The sequence below is a fragment of the Chiloscyllium plagiosum genome, unplaced genomic scaffold (assembly GCF_037043375.1).
Source record: "Chiloscyllium plagiosum isolate Xiang-an unplaced genomic scaffold, Cpla_swu_hap1 HiC_scaffold_1, whole genome shotgun sequence".
Lineage (NCBI taxonomy): Eukaryota > Metazoa > Chordata > Chondrichthyes > Orectolobiformes > Hemiscylliidae > Chiloscyllium > Chiloscyllium plagiosum.
The window spans coordinates 72,775,037-72,796,761 of NW_028270139.1; the positions used below are offsets into that span (position 1 = coordinate 72,775,037).

A 21,725-nucleotide genomic window follows, 5' to 3' on the forward strand; every position below is an offset into this window, starting at 1 on the left:
AGTATAATTTTGGAGAACTGGATAATAAGAATTTCTAATATAACGAGGGATGGAAAGGAGTAAAAAAGGGTTAAACGCAAAGGTGTTGGAGATGTAGGGACAGTCCCTAAGTTGTGATGAAGAAGAGGGCCCCATGTTCATTGGTAGTTTGCATTGAATAGGTAGTCAAAGTGTAACTGATCAGAATAACTGATTAAAAAGAGAAGTTACGCATTTATGAGTCATGTTTCTATCAGAATCTGAATGACACATACACAAATACTGATGGCAAAAGACTGTTATTGTTGAATATGCAAAAAGGTGAACTGAGGTGAAAATGGGACATTGATTGCGGCTTTCTAGATTATCTCAGCATCACTTGAGCTAAATTAATGGAATTCAAAATGACCAAGTGGATTCAGTGAAAGACTTTTCCTGTTTGGCATGGCACACTTCACTTTCACAGAAGCACAAATATTTGAAAAATAACTGCGAGCTTGTACTTACGTGCACTCTACATAGAGGTTTGTGATTTTGCAATGGCATTTCATTCGGATCATCTGTGAACAGGGAGGACATGCACCATCATGGCATGGCAGAGTACACGGGTGAATGCAACCAGATGGACGGGGTTTGCTACATCCTTCTTCACATATCTGACATTCTTTACCAGCCTAGTCAAAACCAAAAAACTTTAATATAATGCAATATTTATACAATTGACAACAACAATAATGAGATGTAGAAGTAGAAATGCGGAATGCATCGAGATCCTTATTAGTTCACAAGCTGCAATATATAAAGGAAGGGTTCAACTAAATATTCTGAAAAAAATAACCAATTTGAGTTAATCAATTATATATAACATTAGTTTGTCAAAATAGGAACCAATAAATCAGTTGATCCTTAATAACCAGTAAAGAACAGCAAACAAACGTGCTAGCCACATTTAGTTCAAAGGGATCATGTAGCTGTAAAAACAGTTACACTGACTCTGAAACCAAGTAGTGACAATGAAAGCAACCAAATTCCTCCCATCTAATTTCCAACTAAGGCATACTTCTTCTGTTAACTGCAGTCAAGCCTGCAAACAAACTTGTTGCTTAAACTGTTTTTGTATATTATACCAAAATTCTATTTTTTAAGCAGTGACTCAATGCACATGTTGAACTATATGTGTTTCCCAACTGCATCAACCCGAAAAGCCCTGGACGGATAAACTTCTACATCAAGTGATATCATACTGTTATAGTATCTACTTCAAAGCAGCATCATAATTGCAAATACCCCTATAGGATCACTCACAAATGTGACAAGGTGACATGGTATTTAGTCATATGCACTAATTACAGTGGAAACCCCTCTGCATGCATTCATACCATAAAAATAAATGTCTATGTAATCACTACCATTATATCAAGGAAGAAAAGCATCAAAATTATACCACACTCAGCGTAATTTATCAACACACATGCATACACCATAAAAATCAGGATTGTGAATACGTTTCGAGATTCTATTTTTGATGGAACTTGGTTCCTAAATGCATAAATTTGCATTACAGTCAAATGTTGTCATTGACATTTAAATCATTCTTTAATGCATGCTCTTGAGCAAGGCTTTGCTGTGGATCTGGAGTCACATGTGGGCCAGACCAGGCAAGGATGACAGTTCCCTTCTATAAAGGACATTAGCGAACCAGATGAATTTTTCTGACAATCAAAAAGGGATTTGTGGTCGTCATCATTACACTTAATTCAAGATTTTTATTGAATTCAGATTCCACCATCTGCCATGGCAGGATTCAAACCAGAGTTCACAGAATGTTACCTGGATTTCTGGATTAACTGTCCAGTGATAACAACACTAGGCTGTGGTCTCCCCTAAATTCATTATGGAAACAAGGTGGCTGGTAAAAGAAGCCAAGAAGAAAATAGAAGGTCTAACTATAATTTTCCGCACTTTTTGGAGCAGATTGCGGCGGGAGCTGGGCGCAAGTGAAGTCGGAGCGCAGAGCAGGTCGGGGGGGGGTTTAAACTAATTCGGCAGGGGGATGGGATCCGGACTTGTAGGCCAGCAAGTAAGTTAGCTGTTTTTCAGGATGTCCAAGAATGTAGGGAGGCTGTGGAGAAGGTAGCACTGACAGGGAATACTTGCGGACACAGAGATGGGTTCAAGTATGTATACTTCAACGCAAGGTGTATCAGAAATAAGGTGGGTGAACTTAAGGCGTGGATCAGTACTTGGGACTACGATGTTGTGGCCATCACGGAAACGTGGATAGAAGAGGGACAGGAATGGTTGTTGGAGGTGCCTGGTTACAGATGTTTCAGTAAGATTAGGGAGGGTGGTAAAAAAGGAGGGGGTGTGGCGTTGCTAATTAGAAATGGTATAATGGCTGCAGAAAGCCAGTTCGAGGGGGATCTGCCTTTGGAGTTAGTATGGGCTGAAGTCAGAAATAGGAAAGGTGCAGTCAACTTGTTGGGTATTTACTATAGGCCCCCGAATAGCAGCAGAGATGTGGAGAAACAGATCGGGAAACAGATCGGGAAACAGATCGGGAAACAGATCGGGAAACAGATCGGGAAACAGATCGGGAAACAGATCGGGAAACAGATCGGGAAACAGATCGGGAAACAGATCGGGAAACAGATCGGGAAACAGATCGGGAAACAGATCGGGAAACAGATCGGGAAACAGATCGGGAAACAGATCGGGAAACAGATCGGGAAACAGATCGGGAAACAGATCGGGAAACAGATCGGGAAACAGATCGGGAAACAGATCGGGAAACAGATCGGGAAACAGATCGGGAAACAGATCGGGAAACAGATCGGGAAACAGATCGGGAAACAGATCGGGAAACAGATCGGGAAACAGATCGGGAAACAGATCGGGAAACAGATCGGGAAACAGATCGGGAAACAGATCGGGAAACAGATCGGGAAACAGATCTTGGAAAGGTGCAGAAGCCACAGGGTAGTAGTCATGGGCAATTTCAACTTCCCAAATATTGATTGGAAGCTCTTTAGATCAAATAGATTGGACGGGGCGGCGTTTGTGCAGTGTGTCCAGGAAGCTTTTCTAACACAGTATGTAGATTGTCCAACCAGAGGGGAGGCCATATTGGATTTGGTACTTGGTAACGAACCGGGACAAGTGATGGGCTTGTTAGTGGGTGAGCATTTTGGTGATGGTGACCACAATTCTGTGACTTTCACCTTCGTTATGGAGAGAGATAGGTGCGTACAATAAGGTAGGTTTTACAATTGGGGGGGGGAGGGTAAATACGATGCTGCAAGACAGGATCTGAGGAGCATAGGTTGGGAGCATAGGCCGTCAGGGAAGGATGCTGTTGAAATGTGGAACTTTTTCAAGGAACAGATACGATGTGTCCTTGATATGTATGTACCTGTCAGGCAGGAAAGAAATGGTCGTGTGAGGGAACCTTGGTTGACGAGGGAGGTTGAATGTCTTGTAAAGAGGAAGAAGGAGGCTTACATAAGGTTAAGGAAACAAGGTTCAGACAGAACATTGGAGGGATACAAGATAGCCAGGAGGGAGTTGAAGAAAGGGATTAGGAGAGCTAAGAGAAGGCATGAAAAATCTTTGGCAGGTAGGATTAAGGATAACCAAGGCCTTTTATGCGTATGCGAGAAACATGAGAATGAGGAGAACGGGGGTAGGTCCAATCAAGGACAGTAGTGGGAGACTGTGTATTGAGTCGGAAGAGATAGGAGAGGTCTTGAATGAGTACTTTTCTTCAGTATTTACAAAATGAGAGGGACCGTATTGTTGAAGAGGAGAGTGTGAAACGGACTGGTAAGCTAGAGGAGATACTTATTAGGAAGGAAGATGTGTTGGACATTTTGAAAAACTTGAGGATAGACAAGTCCCCCGGGCCTGACTGGATATATCCTAGGATTATGTGGGAAGCAAGAGAGAGGAAATTGCAGAGCCTTTGGCAATGATCTCTTCGTCTTCACTGTCAACAGGGGTGGTACCAGGGGACTGGAGAGTGGCGAATGTTGTGCCCCTGTTCAAAAAAGGGAATAGGGATAACCCTGGGAATAACAGGCCCGTTAGTCTTACTTCGGTGGTAGGCAAAGTAATGGAAAGGGTACTGAGAGATAGGATTTATGAGTATCTGGAAAGACACTGCTTGATTAGGGACAGCCAGCACAAATTTGTGAGGGGCAGGTCTTGCCTTACAAGTCTCATTGAATTCTTTGAGGAGGTGACCAAGCATGTGGATGAGGGTAGAGCAGTGGATGTAGCGTACATGGATTTTAGTAAGGCATTTGATAAGATTCCCCATGGTAGGCTTATGCGGAAAGTCAGGAGGCATGGGATAGTGGGAAATTTGGCCAGTTGGATAGAGAACCATCTTGGATAGAAGATGGTAAATATTCAGCCTGGAGCCCAGTTACAAGTGGAGTTCCGCAGGGATCAGTTCTGGGTCCTCTGCTGTTTGTATTTTTATTAATGACTTGGAAGAAGGAGTCGAAGAGTGGGTCAGTAAATTTGCAGACGATACGAAGATTGTTAAAGTTGTGGAGAGTGAGGAGGACTGTTGTCGGCTGCAAAGGGACTTAGATATGATGCAGAGCTGGGCGGAGGAGTGGCAGATGGAGTTCAACCCTGTCAAGTGTGAGATTGTTCATTTTGGAAGGACAAATAAGAATGTGGAATACAGGGTTAATGGTAGGTTCTTAGTAAGGTGGAGGAGCAGAGGGATCTTGGGGTCTATGTTCATAGCTCTTTGAAAGTTGCCACTCAGGTGGATAGAGCTTGTAAGAAGGCCTATGGTGTATTAGCGTTCATTAGCAGAGGGATTGAATTCAAGAGTTGTGAGGTGATGTTGCAGCTGTACTGGACCTTGGTAAGGCCACGTTTGGAGTACTGTGTGCAGTTCTGGTCACCTCACTTTAGGAAAGATGTGGAAGCTTTGGAGAGGGTGCAGAGGAGATGTACCAGGATGTTGCCTGGAATGGAGAATAGGTCGTACGAGGATAGGTTGAGTGCGCTAGGCCTTTTCTCATTGGAACGGCGAAGGATGAGGGGTAACTTGATAGAGGATTATAAGATGATCAGGGGAATAGATAGAGTAGACAGTCAGAGACTTTTTCCCCGGGTACAACAGAGTGTTACAAGGGGACATAAGTTTAAGGTGAAGGGTGGAAGGTATGGGGGGGATGTCAGGGATAGGTTCTTTACCCAGAGAGTGGTGGGGGCATGGAATGCGCTGCCTGTGGGAGTGGCAGAGTCAGAATCATTGGTGACCTTTAAGCGGCAATTGGATAGGTACATGGATAGGTGCTTAAGCTAGGACAAATGTTCGGCACAACATCGTGGGCCGAAGGGCCTGTTCTGTGCTGTATTGTTCTATGTTCTATGTTCTTTAATAGTGTGCTGCCAGACAATTGGAGAACTACTAAGGTTGTACCTTTACTTAAAAAGGAAATAAGAATAAGTCAAATAATTATAGGACAGATAGTCTAAACTCAATCTTGGGCAAATTGTTGGAATCCATCGTGAGAGGCAGGACAAACTGTCATAAGAAAGTAAAAAGAGTTTTTTAAACGTAAACATAGACAATAAGAACAGGAATAAGCCCTTTGGTCAATCGACCCTGCTCCGGCATTCAATATGATCACAGCTGATCATCCAACTCAGTACACTGGATCCATTTTCGCTCTATATCCTTTGGTCCCTTTAGTCATAAAACCTATATTTCACCTCCTTCTTGAAAACATTCAATGTTTTGGCCTCAACCATTTTCTATTGCAGGGAATTTGCTGGGCTAACCACTCTTTGGGTGAATTCTAAATGACCTATTCTGGATCCTCAGACTGTGACATATGGTACTGATCATTGGAAACATTCTTCCTACATTTCTCCCACGTAGCCCAGTTAGGTTTTTAGAGATTTCAATGAGATTCCCCCTCATTCTTCTAAACTCCAGTGAATATAGTCCTAGCCAACGTAGTCTCTTTTAATTAATCAGTCCTGCCATCCAAGGAATCAGTCTGGTAAAATTCTTTGAACTCAATCCATAGCAAAATAATCCTTCCTCAGATAAGAGACCAATCTGCTCATAATATACTAGGCGTGGTCTTACCAAGGCCCTGTACAAGGATAATATGGAGTTGTTTTCATACCTTTTCTTTATCATCTTCATCGATTACAGCGACTACATGGCATTCTTTTGCACATTTATGATTCAGGCAGGCCAAGAGTCGTCCACAAGGTCTGCTACAAGAGTAGGGTCCAATTGCATGACAAGGCAAAAGACTAACCTGAAACACAAAAATGTATGCATTAGAACTATTGTAGTTTCAAAACAGATTCAGATTTCAAAGTACAGCGGTGCTTCGGAGGAAAATATAACTGGTTTTGTTATGCTACTGAAGTAGTATGCTGGAATTCAAGCCCTGCTATTCGTGGAGTCATAAAAGTTTAAAAATTTTATGAACGTACACAAAATATCCCAATTTACCTCTATGTTAGAGGCAGATGGAAAGCATGGAACAGGTTTCTGCACTTAAGAAGGATTACTATTGATTATAAATAAATAGATTCTAGCTATAGGTAAACAGTTATGAACTGTTAACATACAAGTCTACTAACCTAAACTCTAACTGCACCCCCCACACCCTTGAAAAGCTCCTTTTACACACACATACAAACAGATATCCAAAGAAAGGTATCGGCATTATAGATGGAGGGAAAGACTGAGAAGGTATTTCAATGGTCCCTATCCAGAGTTCATAGAGATGATCCTTTTGGCTTGACAGGACCTGCTGCTCCTCTACCTTTGTTCTTCAGGTACTTTCACATACTTGCAGGAGGCACAAAGCAACTAGGTTCACATTTAGAAAGTCTCCAACCTTCTGGTTAAATGCTACAGCTTACTATAACTGAAGAGATGAAATAAGTTGGCTTTCATCAGGCATAAAGTATTCTTTCAGAAGGACAGCACCTCCCTTTCCAGAGTTCTGATGCTTTCTGGCAATTTTGTTCACTTCCATAAGCTGTTCAGCTACTCGGGAGTCAAACACAGTTGTTGGCAGGCAATAGGCCTTTGACATTAATATTTGATCATCTTTGGATCAGTGACTTGGTGCTGACCAAATCCACAGGCTCCAGCCCCATTGCTGTTATTTCAAAACTGGGCTGTTTACCATTTCTCTATGATAGCCATGTGACTATATAAGAATTTAAAAGATTCCTGTATTTTTACTAAGGAATACATTAAAATATTTAATCACTACTATCGCATTGCTTCTCCATCCTGGAATTTAAAATCTATTTTATGTTATGCAGTAGCAGGCAAACTTAAAAAAAAGTTTCCTACTGAAAATCAGTGTAACAAATTGCAGCATTGTGGAATGTATGCACTTCTATCCCCATGTGAAAGACATTCAAATAATTCACAGATTCAGTATTGAAGAATAAACTACAAATTTCTGATAATTTTACTGTTTATGACATTTTTACTTCTGGTCTTGTCTAAACAGCTCCATTTACCAAGTGTTAAGGACAAAGCTTTTCTTTCTAATATTTCCCACAAGCAAAAAAATGCACTCACTCAAAAACAAATAAACCTTAGACTTGATTGGATATTACATAAATATCAAAACAATTTTGCATTATTCAGAACTATTTCAAAGTTATTTCAGGCAAATATAAAGTTTAGGATTAGTCCAGAACTTTTATAATTGAAACAAAAACAGAAACTGCTAGCCAAATTCGGCATGTCTAGCAGCATCTGCGAACAGAAAGCAGAGTTAACATTTAAAAACCAGTGACCTTTCATCAGACCTGATAGCAGCTATGAAAAAAAAGTGTTTTTTTTATATTGAAGGCAAGGTGGGGAGTGGGGTGGGAAAGGTGAGCAGATAGGTGGAGACAAAATCCAGACAGAAAGAGAGATATGAAAGGAATAGGCAGCCAAAAGGATTATTAATAGCAGATGCAGTCTACTCATTACCACTTCTTCAGCTTCTCTTCTTCCTTGGTCTACTATCAATAACCCCCTCGTCTGCCTACCTTCCTTTCATATATCTCTCTCTGTCTCAGCTTTGACTCTACCTATCTGCTTATTGCTCCCCTCACCTGATCTTCAGTACAAATACCACTGTTTCCTAGCTGCTATCAGTTCTGATGAAGAGCCACCGGATTTCAAATGTTAACTCTGCTTTCGTCCCACAGATGCTGCCAGACCTTCTGAGTTTTGCTTACAATTTGTGTTTTTGTTTCTGCTATTCCTTTCATCAACTGAGTCCACATTTCGTTGTAGCAAATACAAGTCTAAATAAGGTACCTTAGAATCTAAACCACCACAGATGAACTGACACTGACCGTTGATGCATAATGTCAATCTGTCAATAAATACCAGGGTCTTTCTGACCCTTACTGTTCATTTTTTTTCCTCCACATTTGACAGATGTTTTTACAACTTCATGACTTCAAAAAATTCCTTTGGTCCAAAGAACTGACAGAAATAACTCCCAGTTGAAAGCAACCAGTATCCAATAATGCAAACATCACTAATATCTGGGAACTTGTGCCAAATTGAGAGAGCTATTGCACAAGCTAATCAAGCATTAGTCTAACATACATGTGCTACCAGATCCTACCTTTTAACCAATTTCTCAGATTACTTCAGCACCATTTCTGAATGTGTCTTGTGCCATGGTAAAAGGGATGTCGAGTGGAATGTACCAAATGGGCTGAAGATTGATTTCTGTGATGAAGTGGATTCAGTAATGGCAATTAGATCTAGATAATCCCACAAAAGGAAACACACCCTATCAAGACTCTTTAGGATTTTATATATTTTAATCAAGTTGCTTCCATCGCTTAGAAGTTCCAGCAGATTATATACCTAGCATGTTTAACCTTGTCTCATAAAATAATATGTCCATTTCAGGTTTTAATTTCATTAACTTTCGCTGAACTTTCCAACATATTTATATCCTTAAATAAGGAGACCAATAATGTCAACAGTACACCAAATGAGGTCTCATCACTGCTCTGAATCTCCAGCATCAGCAGTTCTGTGTTTTACATAGTTGTATTATCAACAGATTTCCTGAAAATCAACCCCCCCCCATTTTATTTCATGTAGTTTATGTAGAATACTTTTCAAGAAATAAAATCAGATAGATTTGCCCAGTTTTTCCTGTTAAAAAAAAATCTCAGATATAAATGTCCTTTTACAAGTTGTCAGGAAGATACTTCACTGCTTTTATGCTGGATATCTGATGTTATTATGTAAAGAAGCTACAGTTACTTAGAGCAGAGAAGACAAAGACGATATTTGGTACAGGTGTCGAAAATCTTGAAGGCTTTAGGCAGAATAAATAAATAAATAAATAAATAAATAAATAAATAAATAATCAGCTTTCAAAGGCTGAAGGCTCAATAACCAGAGGGCACAAATGTAAAGCAACCAGAAAAAGAACCTGAGGTGATAGGAAGAAAACTGTACAAAAGCAAAGGATATGATTTAAAATGCATTGCCTGTCAAGGAACTGGATAGACATTTGAAAGAGGAAAAAAATGGGAATGTGGGGACACAGTCAGAACTAACTGGATTTCTCTTTGAAAAGAGTACAATGATTCAATGGTGTGAATAGCCTAGTTCTCTGCTGTACTGTTCTGGGATTCTTCTTCACTAAGTGGTAAAGTCTCTTGGTTGGTAATTCAAAGTCACTCTGCATCCTCTCTAGTGTAATCATATGCTTCTGATAGTGCAGCAACTAAAACTGCAAACAGTATTCAATCTGCAGCCTGACCAATGTTTTATAAAGTTTTACCAAAACTTCCTTGCTCTTATATTCTACACCTCAGATAATGAAGGCAAATATCCTCCATGCTTTCTTCACCAGGCTATCTACTTGTGCTGATACCTTTCGGGATTTATGGCCATGTACAACAAAATCCCAACGTTCCTCAGTATGCCGTATGGACCTATCATTTATTGTGTATACCCTTCTCTTATTAGATTTCCCAAAATACATTACCTAGCGCTTATCAGAATTAAATTCCATCTGCTATTACTCTGCCCAATTTACCAGCTGATCAATGTCAGACTGTAGCCCAAAACTATCCTCATCACTATTAACAATGTCTACCTACTTTCATGCCATCTGCAAACTTACTAATTATACCTTCGACATTTACATCCATGACATTAATGTACATAAACAGCAAGGGTTCCAGCACCAATCCCTGACGCACAATGCTGGTCACAAGCTTCCAGAAAAACAATCCTCTATCACGTTCTGCCTCACATTTACAAGCCAATTTTGGATCCAGTTTGCCAACTTGTCTTGAATCCCATGGGCTTCCAACTTTTGGAGCAGTCTTCCATGTGGGATTTTGTAAACTACATCAACTGCACTACCCTCATCGATATATTTAGTCACTTTTTCAAAAATCTCAACTAAGTTAGTCAGACAGGATCTCACTCTAGCAAATCCATACTGACTGTCCCTGATCATTCACTGCTTTTCCAAGTATTAAATAATCTAGTCCATCAGACTTTTCTTCTTATAATGTCCCAACCACAAATGTTAGACTAATTGGTCTGTAATTACCTAGTCTATCTCTGCTATCCTTCTTGAACAAAATAACTGCATGAGCTATCCAGTAGTCTTCTGGCACTTCACCTATGGCCAGCAGAAACCACAATGGTCCCAGCAATCTCCTCCCTTGCCTCCCACAGCAGCCTGCATTACATCTCATCAGGCTCTAGGGTTATGCACCTATATGCCTAAAGAAAATCTAATACCTCCTCCATATTAATTTTAAAAAATCACAACACCAGGTTATAGTCCAACAGGTTTATCTGGAAGTACTAGCTTTCGGAGCGTTGCTCCTTCATCAGGTGGGGCAGGATCACAGGACACAGAATTTATAGCAAAAGGTCATTGTGTCAGACAACTGACGCAATATATTGAACAAACATAGATTGCTGTTAAGTCTTTCATCTTTTAGAACGGGTTGCAGGTTTCGATTCATTAATATGTAAATCTCAGAACTTCTTTCAAGTTACATTCCCGAGATTACTTAAGGTTTTAGAAAAAAGTGACATCTCAGCTCAGACAATGCAGTAAAGTTATGAGGTTAAAGTCTGTCTGTATTACAATCTTGAGTCAGACTAGTTCTATTTCCAAAGTAGGGATTTATAAAATGTCACATGGACTGACTGCCTACAGACTGTGTGCTTTTTGAACAAAATAGAATGTATCTGCAAATGCAAATTCACCCCTTAGACTTATATGTGCGTGGGTGTGTGTGTGCGCACGCGCACATGAGAGAAAAAGAGCGAGCAAGAGCACGAGCGAGAGAGCAAGGGACTCGTAGCTTCAGGGGTAGAGGCCTACTTATCTTATGGAGATTAGATTTTAAGATATGGACATTTCCTTTTCTTCTTGGCTCGGTTTCTTGTATTTCTGATTTTGTTTTTTTTTTAATTCTGTTTATTGTATCTAAGATGGTTGTTTCTGTCAATTCTAGGTTAATTTTTACCTAAGACTGCCAGAGAATGACGACTTTGTATACTTTTCACTGTATCCCTGTATCTCTGTACTTGAGCACGTGACAATAAAACCTAATTCTAATAATTCAAATTTGTTTTCTTTATCAAACTCTAAATACCCTTGACATGCAAGATTCCCTGGATTTGCTGCCTTTGCTTTTCACTCTTAGAGGAACACACTGGCCCTGAATTCACACTGTACTACATTTAAAAAAATTCCCACTTTCCAAATGTAGACTTCCCTGCAAGCAGCTGCATCCAGATAACTACAGGATAGCTAATGTGGTTCCTTTGTTCAAGAAGGGCAGCAGGGATAGACTAAGTAATTATAGACCAGTTAGTCTGACATCAGTGGTAGGGAAATTATCATGAGAAAAATCTGAAGGACTGAATTATTTAATACTTGGAAAGGCACAGAATGATCAAACAGTCAGTACAGATTTGCTAGAGGGAGATCCTGTCTGGCTGATTTAATTGAGTTTTGTCTATGTTTGCTACATCTGATGGTACTGAAATCGGCCTTACATCAATTTAGACAGTGAACGTCTGCACTATCCTCATCTCTTTCCACAATGACTTTGAAACTTAGATTTATGGTCACTACCCCCAAATGCTCACTCACTGAAACTTCAACCACTTGACTCTCTAGAATCAAGTTTCTCATTTTCAAACGTAACATTGAATTTGATCATATGACCATTGTTAGATAAATGCAAGATAAATGCTCCCTTCTGGGTTTATTACTCATTACTAAATATACTATGATTTTCTTGCTTGTTGGTTCTAGAACATAGTTGCTCCAGGCAGTGGTATTTTAGATTTGGTCAAAGGTTGCATGGACTTTTTTTGTATAAAATTGTTAGAAATGTGTCAAATTTTTAAAAATTGTTTTATTATTTGAAGTGAATTATCCTTGATATTAAATTACTCCAGTCTGCTCATCAACCCCTCATTTAAAGATTATGATTCGTCATTAAGAGAAAAGTGAAATATCTCTTAAAAAATCCTTTTCTTCAAAGCAATATGCAGCTGTGATATTTAGACTTTCCTTTTTCCTCCTTTATTTCATAATGAAATAATACAGGAATGGCATACTCCAGGAATAATTGATACTTGAAAATAATAAATGTCCAGTGAACAAAGGCTTGATTTTAAACCGAACCGTAAAGTTACAAATGTCAACTTCTTAAAAATAAACACTTCTACTTACACAGTTAAAAGGTGCTACACATGAGCCTTGTCAAACAAATTCTGACACCAAGACATGCAAGGAGACAACATAAGGATAGTTGACCAAAACGTTGATCAAAGTGCTAGACTTTAAGAAACATCTTAAAAGAGGAAAAAAGAGATAAAGGGGTTTGGAGATCGAGGGTGGAATTCCAGAGATCAGGCCCACGGCAGCTGAAGGCATAAACATGAACACTAGAGCAGGTAAACTTATGACGATCAAAAAGGTCAGAATAGGAGGAGCAAATTCCTTGGAGACTTATGGGGCTGGAGACTACAAAGATAAGAAGGGTTAACTCGGAGGAATTTGAAATCAAGGAAGAGATTTTCAAAATTGAGCTGTTGCTTAACCAAGAGCAAAAGTAGGCAAACAGCACAAGAATAATGGGTGAAGGGGGGAATCAATGTGAGTTATAGTATGAATGGAGCTGGATTAATGGCTTACACTGTCATCTCTGAATCATGAGATCTTAAGTTTAAAGTCCCACTTCAAAAATGTTTGCACAATGTTGAGATTGGCATTTAAAAGCAATGCTGAAGGAGAGGTTCACTGTTGGAAGTGCTTTCAAATGAAGGCCATAACTGGTCTTCTCAATAAAAAAATCCCCATTAAAAAGTCCCCTTTGTACTATTTTAAAGAAAAGAGGTTTTGCTCATGTCTCAGTCAACACTTAGCCCTGAACCAACATCACCAAAAGAAAAATTGCATGGTCATCATTACACTTCTGTACATAATTGGCTGCTGCGCTTCCATTTCCTACTTCACAATACTGACTACACTTCAAGTCGGAAATTGAGGAGCGACCTTATAGAGGTTTTTTAAATCATAAGGAGCATGGCCAAGGTCTTTTTTGGAGTTTTGGTTGGGGGGGGGGGGGGGGGAGCGTGGTAGGATCTAAACATTAAGGACGCAGGTTTAAAGTGAGAGGGATAAGATTTAAGGAGGACCTGAGGAGTACTTCTTCATGTAGAGATTAGTATATGTCTGGGATGAGCTTCCTGAGGTGGTGGTGGAGACAAATACAATTAAAACATTTAACAGTTGTTATCTGGATGGATATACGAATACAAAGAATTTAGAGGTGCATGGGCCAGATGCTGGCAAAGGGACTATGTCAGATTGGGACATCTCGTTGGTGCAGATGAGCTGGACCAAAAGGTCTGTTTATGTGCTGTGTGATTCTAAGTATATTTGACTAAAAAGGCAAAGACTTCTTAAAGAAATGTGCAAACATATTTTCTCATGTTGCTTAAACATTAACTGGTTCAAAGCGCCCTTTCATGTCGTTTGAGTAAAAAAAACTATGTAAAAAAGTACTGCAAATGTGAAAGAAAATAAGAAATCATAATTGGAGTGAAAAAAAACTGTCAAGCAAATTAGCTGATATTTACAGGATTCATTAATAAAACCTTTTTACACCAAGAAGTACCGAGAACACAAATGATAGACCCAAAGTGTGAAGAAGTACTTACAACATAATCATCACACTTTATTGGAGTCTAGATGAGAATAGGAAGATAGGAAGTACCCAAATTATAATTTTCTAGCACTCAATTAGTGGCTGGACAGTTAATAAACTACCACAAGGAGTCACAGAGACAAGGTTCCCTTCACAGATTGATTTAAATCAGCCCATATTAGGCTAAGTTAAAAATTATTACAGCACCAGGTTATAGTCCAACAGATCTATTTGGAAGCACTAGCTTGCAGAGCGCTGCACCTTCATCAGGCGGTGGTAGAGTAAGATCGTAGGACACAGAATTTATAGCAAAAGTTTACTGTGTGATGTAACTGAAATGATATATTGAAAAAGACCTGGATTGTTTGTTAAGTCTCTCATCTTTTAGAATAGGCATTTTATTTTGCTCAAAAACTGCATGTATCCATGTAAAATTCTGTAAATCTCTTTTTTTAAGATTAGAATTAGTCTGAACATTGGGGCACAGACAACCTCACACAGGGCAGCTCACAGTTTCAATGCATTATCTGGGCCAACATGGCACCAATTGTTAAAGTTCATTGAGAATGTAACTTTAAGGAAGTTCTGGAATTTACATACAAAAGAACTGAAACCAACACGCCCATTCTAAAAGACGAGAGATTTAACAACAATTCAGGTCTTTTTCAATATATAATTTCAGTTACATCACACAGTAAACTTTTGCTATAAATTCTGTATTGCACGATCTTATACTCCACAACTACCTGAAGTATCAGCACCCCGAAAGCTAGTGTTTCCAAATAAACCTGTTGGACTATAACCTAGTGTTGTCGTTTTTAACTTTATACAGCTCAAACCAACATCAGCACTTCCAAATCAATATTAGGCTAGTTAGCAATATTGCATGTTACACCACCATTGAAGGAAGGTAGGAGAGGTAACCAAGAAATTAGAGATAAACTAGTCTAGAATCAGCTTGTCAAGAAACTACCAGACACCATGAAAAATTTCAACTGATCACCATGGTGATTATAAATGGTTCATCATGCATGACAAATGTGGTTTGTTCTTTTTCAGAAATGTGCATAAAATACTCAACAGAACATCTGTACATTTATTTCTACTAATTTTCAGAAAACATTAAAAAAAAACTCTTAAAAATGTTTGCTAAGGCTGAAGCACATGGAATTGATAAATTTCTATGGATCAAGGATGTTAGTGGATATCAAAGATAGCTAAGAAAGTTGATCGTGAACAGGACATGAGGACACCATAGGGGTATATAGATAGTTTATGAGTGTGGAAAGGTAGTGGCAAATGTAGTATAATGTGGGAAAATGAGAAATTGAACTTTTTGGCAGGATGAATAAAAAAGCATATTATCTAAATGGTGAGTAAATTCAGAGCTCTGAGATACAGAAGCTAGATGACCAAGTGCACGAATCACAAAAGATTATTTTGCAGTTAAATGAGGAAAGCAAACAGAATGTTATAATTTATCACAAGGGAAGCTAAACTAAGTGGGGAGGTTATGCTTCAGTTATGCAGGGCACTGAGACACCACATTGGTCATCTTCACAGGCAAGATGGAAAAGCATTGGAAACTGTTCACAAAATGGTTGTCACTAATACCTGGAAAAAGCAGGTTGTCTGAAGAGGAAAGTTTGGACGAACTAGGTTTGTATCCGCTAGAGCTTGAGTGTAAAAGGCAATTTGATTTAAACAGACAGGATCCTAAGGGGCCTCAATAGGGTCGATGTGGAAAAGGAGTTTCCTACTGTGGGAGAATCAAGAACTTGGGTCACTGTTTAAAAATCAGGAATCCTCAAAAGTTGATAGAAACAAAGTCCTTGAATATTTTAAAAGCAGGAATAGAAAAAATCCTGTTCAGCAAAAAGATCAGGCTAGATATGAGGATTTGAGTTTACAGTCAGATCATCCGTGATCATAGTGAATGACACAGCAGACCAGAGGGTCTGAACGGTCTGTCCCTGCTCCTTATTTGTAAATGGATCAAAAAAAAGAATATGGTACTACATTTGCCAATCAGCCAGGATTGAATGGAATGGCAGAACAAGTGAGGGGTAAGGTGTCTACTCCAGTCTCTCTCTAATTATTGGAGTCAGTATATTTAGCCAGAGAGAAGGAATGCTTCCGCTTTTACAGCTAATGTTCCTCTTGGTGAGTGCTCACTTAAGATTCCAGTAAATAGTGTGTATATATAAACAGTTGGTTGAACAAGGTAAAGCTTAGCTATGATACAACTATATTATTTAACTAATTAATATGTCAATGAAGATGTCAACACCCATGGGGCTATCCTGTAGCAGCAACCACACATGCAAGGAAGGAAGTGAGAAATTTACGCAGTCAATACCAATTTTCATACACTCTGCTTCCCCTGAGATTCTGAATGCGATTCCATCAGTTTAGAGTTAATTTGCATAAATAGTCAAAATAACAAAAAAAGAAACAAAATTGCATTAAGTGGTTCAAGTAACTTCTTAAGATTAATATAGAGGAATCAAATTCCAAAGTATGTACAAAACACTTTATGTGTAGCTGCCATTCAAATTTCATAAAAATAAACTTAATTATCTAAATTGTTGCTAATGCACGACATGAGACAAATCGAATCTGATATTATAGCAATCCTTTTATTGCACAAAGAATTTTCTTTCAATATTTTTAAATACTCAGCAATAACGTCATGCCACTAATATTCTTACTTATTGAACATGAGGGTTCCTAGAATCTTTTAGATAGCAGAAGTTAACTTGACCAGTACAACTTGTAACACAGGTTTGCATAGCTGAATTACTGCTTAAAATGATATATTGGTTTGGTCTAAAGTGCTGTTAATGATAAATATTATTTGTAAGAAATAAAGTCTGTTTTGGAGAACTTGTTCAGAACGCTATTTTAAAATATATGCTTCTATCCTAAAGATATAAACAAAACACCATTTCAGAAAAACGTAGAATTAGGAGAATTGTCTTATGCATTGTCATTTTCCTGACACTGATAAAACATCAGTAATCTGAACATTGGGAAAGAAAAAATGTTAATGTTAATTAAAACCATGAGGCTTATGTGAAATACAGAATTCCTACAGAAGGTGGAAAAAGCAACTCAAGGCCGCAAAAAGACATTAGCTATTCAATCAACTCAGAATTTGAGAGAACTAGTTCATAGCTCCTACTCAAACACAAGGTGTAAAGAGTCGAGAAACATTGCTATCTATGAGCAAAAAGATTTCCATTTGTTCAGAAACCTGACTTTCTAATGTTGGTAAATAGTCAGCTACATAATGAGTCTAAACATTTTACTATTTGTTGGTCTTAACAATCAAATCATATTCATCTAATTAGTTACTGCTGAATTACCATGATATTAAATAACTTTGTAATTGGTGTTCTTTGGTAGATAAAATGATTTACTGAAAATTTGCATTTTTAATGGTTCATTTGAATAAATAATTGTTACTTGATAATTTTAAATCCTTGCTTCCAAGGATTAATTCATTTACTCAGTACTGTGTGTATCCTGACAGGTGAATGGTATAAATGTTAACACAATCTAAACTGATTGATGCAAGGCATCTCAGCAAGATAAATACAGAGGATCCTCAATTATCTGAAGGACACCGGGTGGGAGTATTTCGTTCGGTTAATCGAATGCCAGATAACTTAGTTTAGCCAAGCATCAGGATCTTGTGATCTTGCCGGATAATCCGATATTCGGATAATTGAGGTTCCTCTGTGTTGGCATCGTTCACTCCTAGGCATAGAACCATTTGAATTTACCAACTATTTTTTCTTTCCCAAGGGTAGCTAAGATTTAAGGGTTCATTGTACGGAATTGTTAAATATTCTTCTTAGGCTATCAATTTCAATATTTTTACACTACTGACTTGCATCCAGCACTGAATTTAAAAAGAAGTTGGATTTCTCGATTTCAATTTCAAATGTTCCTTTGACAAAGATGACATGCTGGTCGCAGATTTTCATCCAATGGCATCATCTCACAGAAGTCACTGGGAATCAAAGCATGAATTTTCCAATAAATAATAATAAATCCCACAGTTTTTAAAACAAGTCACCTCAGGCAAGAAAACTAACAATGGCAATCTGATGAAGCACCAACCATCTGTTGGAAAAGTTTAAATTGAAACTTATAATCAAAAGCAGCACTAGTATACTCATTGTAAATCAGAACTCCACTCATCATGGTCATAAACAGGTGATCCTTTATTCTTAAACTGTCTTCCAGTTCTAGTTCCTCCCCCAAAAAGAGAACATTTTTGCACCTAACGCATAATGTCATCTCAGGATCTTGTACAGTTCAATAAGATCATCTCTCATTCTTCTGAATTCCAACAGATACAAGCTATTGTATCATTGTAGGGGAGGAACCTTCATGTGGCTGCATTTATATCATCTGCTCTTAGTTAAGGAGATCAAAATTGGACATGTGTAGTCACAGCAGCATCCTGTACATCTGTAACAAAACATTTCTGCTTTCATATTAAAATCCCCAAACTATACAACAGTACAGCACAGTACAGGCCCTTGGGCCCATAATGTTGTGCCAAGCATTTACTGTAATCTAAGATCAACTTAGCCTAGATACCCCTCAGTTTACTGCTGTCAATGCGCTTGTCCAGCAGTTGCTTAAATGTCCCTAATGTCTCCGACTATACTACCACTACTGGCAGTGCATTCCATGCACCCAACCCTCTCTGCGTAAAGAACCTACCTCTGACTTCTCCCTTAACATTTCTCCAGTCACCTTAAAATTATCGACCCTTGTGTTAGCCATTTCTGCCCGGGAGAAAAGTCTCTGGCTATGCCTCCCATTACCTTGCACACCTCTATCAAGTCACCTCTCTTCCTTCTTCTCTCCAGTGTGAAAAGCTTGAGCTCACTCAACCCCTCTTCATAAGACAGGCCCTCCAATCCAGGCAGCATTCCTGGTAAGTCTCCGCTGCACCCTCTCTAAAGCATCTACATGATCCCTAAATTGAAGTGATCAGAACTGGACACAACTTTCCAAATGTGGTCAAACTAGGGCTTTACAGAGCTTCAGCAAAACCTTGCGGCTCTTAAACTCAATCTCCCTATTAATGAAAGCCAAAACGCCATATGCCTTCTTAACAAAAATTCATTATGTAATGGAATAATTCTTGGATTAAAGAACAATTATAACCTATAAGGTCCTGATAACGAAATTATTTCTTATTGAGTTAGGTTTTACTAATGAGACCCTTTAGCATACTAGACCTGCGCACGTAGAACGAATGCGAAATTTTCTTTGCAGCCAACAGCTGTCAGAAATTGTGAGAAAAACATTTTACAAGGTGAACAGCCTTACAATCACAGTTGTTCCTTAACACCTCTCTCTGAGAAGTTTCAAAGTCTCTCGCACAGCTGGTCTGACATTTAAAAAAAAGCCTGATTACAGATCCCATCTTGATGCACTTCAAACCAACATTTACAATAACTGATGACTGACATTTGCTATATCAAAGGATGTACAAGACATCTCTCACCATATCTCTTGGCTTTCTGTGAAAGCAGTCTGTTGCAAATGCAAGCAAAACAAAAAGGAATCATTTGGATTATTTCTGAAGATATTTGAAAGTCAAATCTACTTCATATTTATCCCATGTGGTTGGGGAGAATTACAATCCAGACATTAAGACAACATTTTCAGAAGTTTAATTTGGCCTTTCAATTAATCTTCATTCTACTGACTGTGTGGAGTTTGCATGTTCTCCCCATGTCTGCGTGGGTTTCCTCTGGGTGCTCCGGTTTCCTTCCACCATCCAAAAAGATGTGCAGGGTCAGGTGAATTGGCCATGCTAAATTGCCAGTAGTGTTAGGTAAGGGGTAAATGTAGGGGTATGGGTGGGTTTCGCTTCGGCGGGTCAGTGTGGACTTGTTGGGCCGAAGGGCCTGTTTCCACACTGTAATCTAATCTAATCTAATCTTTCAATTTAAAATAATTTTCAAAATGTATGTTCCGAAACAAGGAATTTTATACAAATAAGCTTTATGCCTGTATCAAAGGAATAACTGTTACCTTCACCAGCAAAATGTCTATCAAATTTCAATATTTCCTTTTTATAACTGGTCAGATTCTCCCCTGTTGAGTTCACTGATCGATGGCCTTTCTTGACAATTTTTACCCAAGTGATGAAAAGGACAGAAATGAGCCACACGAGATGCCAGGCAAACAAGTATAAAGATTTAGCAATGTTGGCAGAGATGCAAGTACTTTCTCAATGTTCTTTCTTTCACTTCCTTTAAGCTGACATGGTTGTTTTGCATTTCATACAATTTCCAGATGGCTTTTATTTTTAAATACTGGTCAAGGAATTGTCATATCGAACAATGTTTCTATAAATTATTCTGCTTTTCAAAAACGTTGAATATGAGATGACCGCCATTTTTATGCTTGTTGCACGTATCCAAAAGACAGATTTCGACTCTGTCAAGTTAGTGGGTGAAGTGGGTGAACAGGTTCTTCACTTTTTTCTTTATATATAATGCATCCCAGGTATTTCACTAATGACCTTCCCACCATTAGAAGGTCAGAAGATTTACAAAGATTTTCCAGGGTTGGAGGATTTGAGCTATAGAGAGAGGCTGAATAGGCTGGGGATGTTTTCTCTGGAATGTCGGAGGCGGAGGGATGACCTTACAGAAGTTTATAAAATCATGAGGGGCATGGATAGGATAAATAGACAAAGTCTTTTTCCAGGGGTTGGAGGATTCCAGAACTAGAGGGCATTGTTTTAGGGCGAGAGGGGAAAGATATAAAAGGGACATAAGGGACATTTTCACACGGCGGGGGGGGGGGGGGGGGGGGGTGCATGTGTGGAATGAGCTGCCAGAGAATGTGGTGGAAGCTGGTACAATTGCAGTACTTAAAAGGCATATGGATGATGGCATATGAATAGGAAGGGCCAAGTGCTGGAAAATGGGACTAGATTAGGTTAGGATATCTGGGCGGCATGGACAAGTTGGGTCAAATTGTCTACTTCCGTGCTGTACATCTCTCTGACTCTATAAGTGGGATGTTCTTGATTGCATAATGTTCAGCATCATTCACTACTCCTCAAGTATTGACAAAGTCTATGCCGACAGGCAGCAAGAACTTGTCAGGCTTTGGCTAAGACGTGGTAAGTTATATATGCACCACGTAAGTGCGACACAATAATCATTTGCAACAGGTGTTAAGGACAAACCAGGAAACTGTAGACTGGTGAGCTTGATGTCGGTGGTGGGCAAGTTGATGGAGAGAATCCTGATGGACAGGATTTACACATACTGGGAAAGGCAAGAACTGATTAGGGATAGTCAACAAGGCTGGGTGTGTGGGAAATCATGTCTCACAAACTTGATTGCGTTTTTTGAACAAGTAACGAAGAGGACTGATGCGGGCAGAGCAGTGGACATGACCTACATGGACTTCAGTAAGGTGCTTGACAAGGCTCCCCATGGGAGACTGGTTAGCAA

The 21,725-nt window shown here is 39.0% G+C and overlaps 1 protein-coding gene across 1 annotated transcript in view; it reads right to left on the minus strand.

The window, feature by feature from the left end:
• Positions 1–21,725, minus strand: part of nfxl1 (nuclear transcription factor, X-box binding-like 1) — a 173,184-nt gene that overhangs the window by 63,454 nt on the left and 88,005 nt on the right. Inside the window, exons 16-17 of the mRNA XM_043691569.2 lie at positions 6,141–6,278; positions 487–653 (exon numbers count right to left, since the gene is read on the minus strand). Coding sequence (XP_043547504.2) covers positions 487–653; positions 6,141–6,278 — 305 coding nt within the window. The remainder of the gene's footprint in view (positions 1–486; positions 654–6,140; positions 6,279–21,725) is intronic.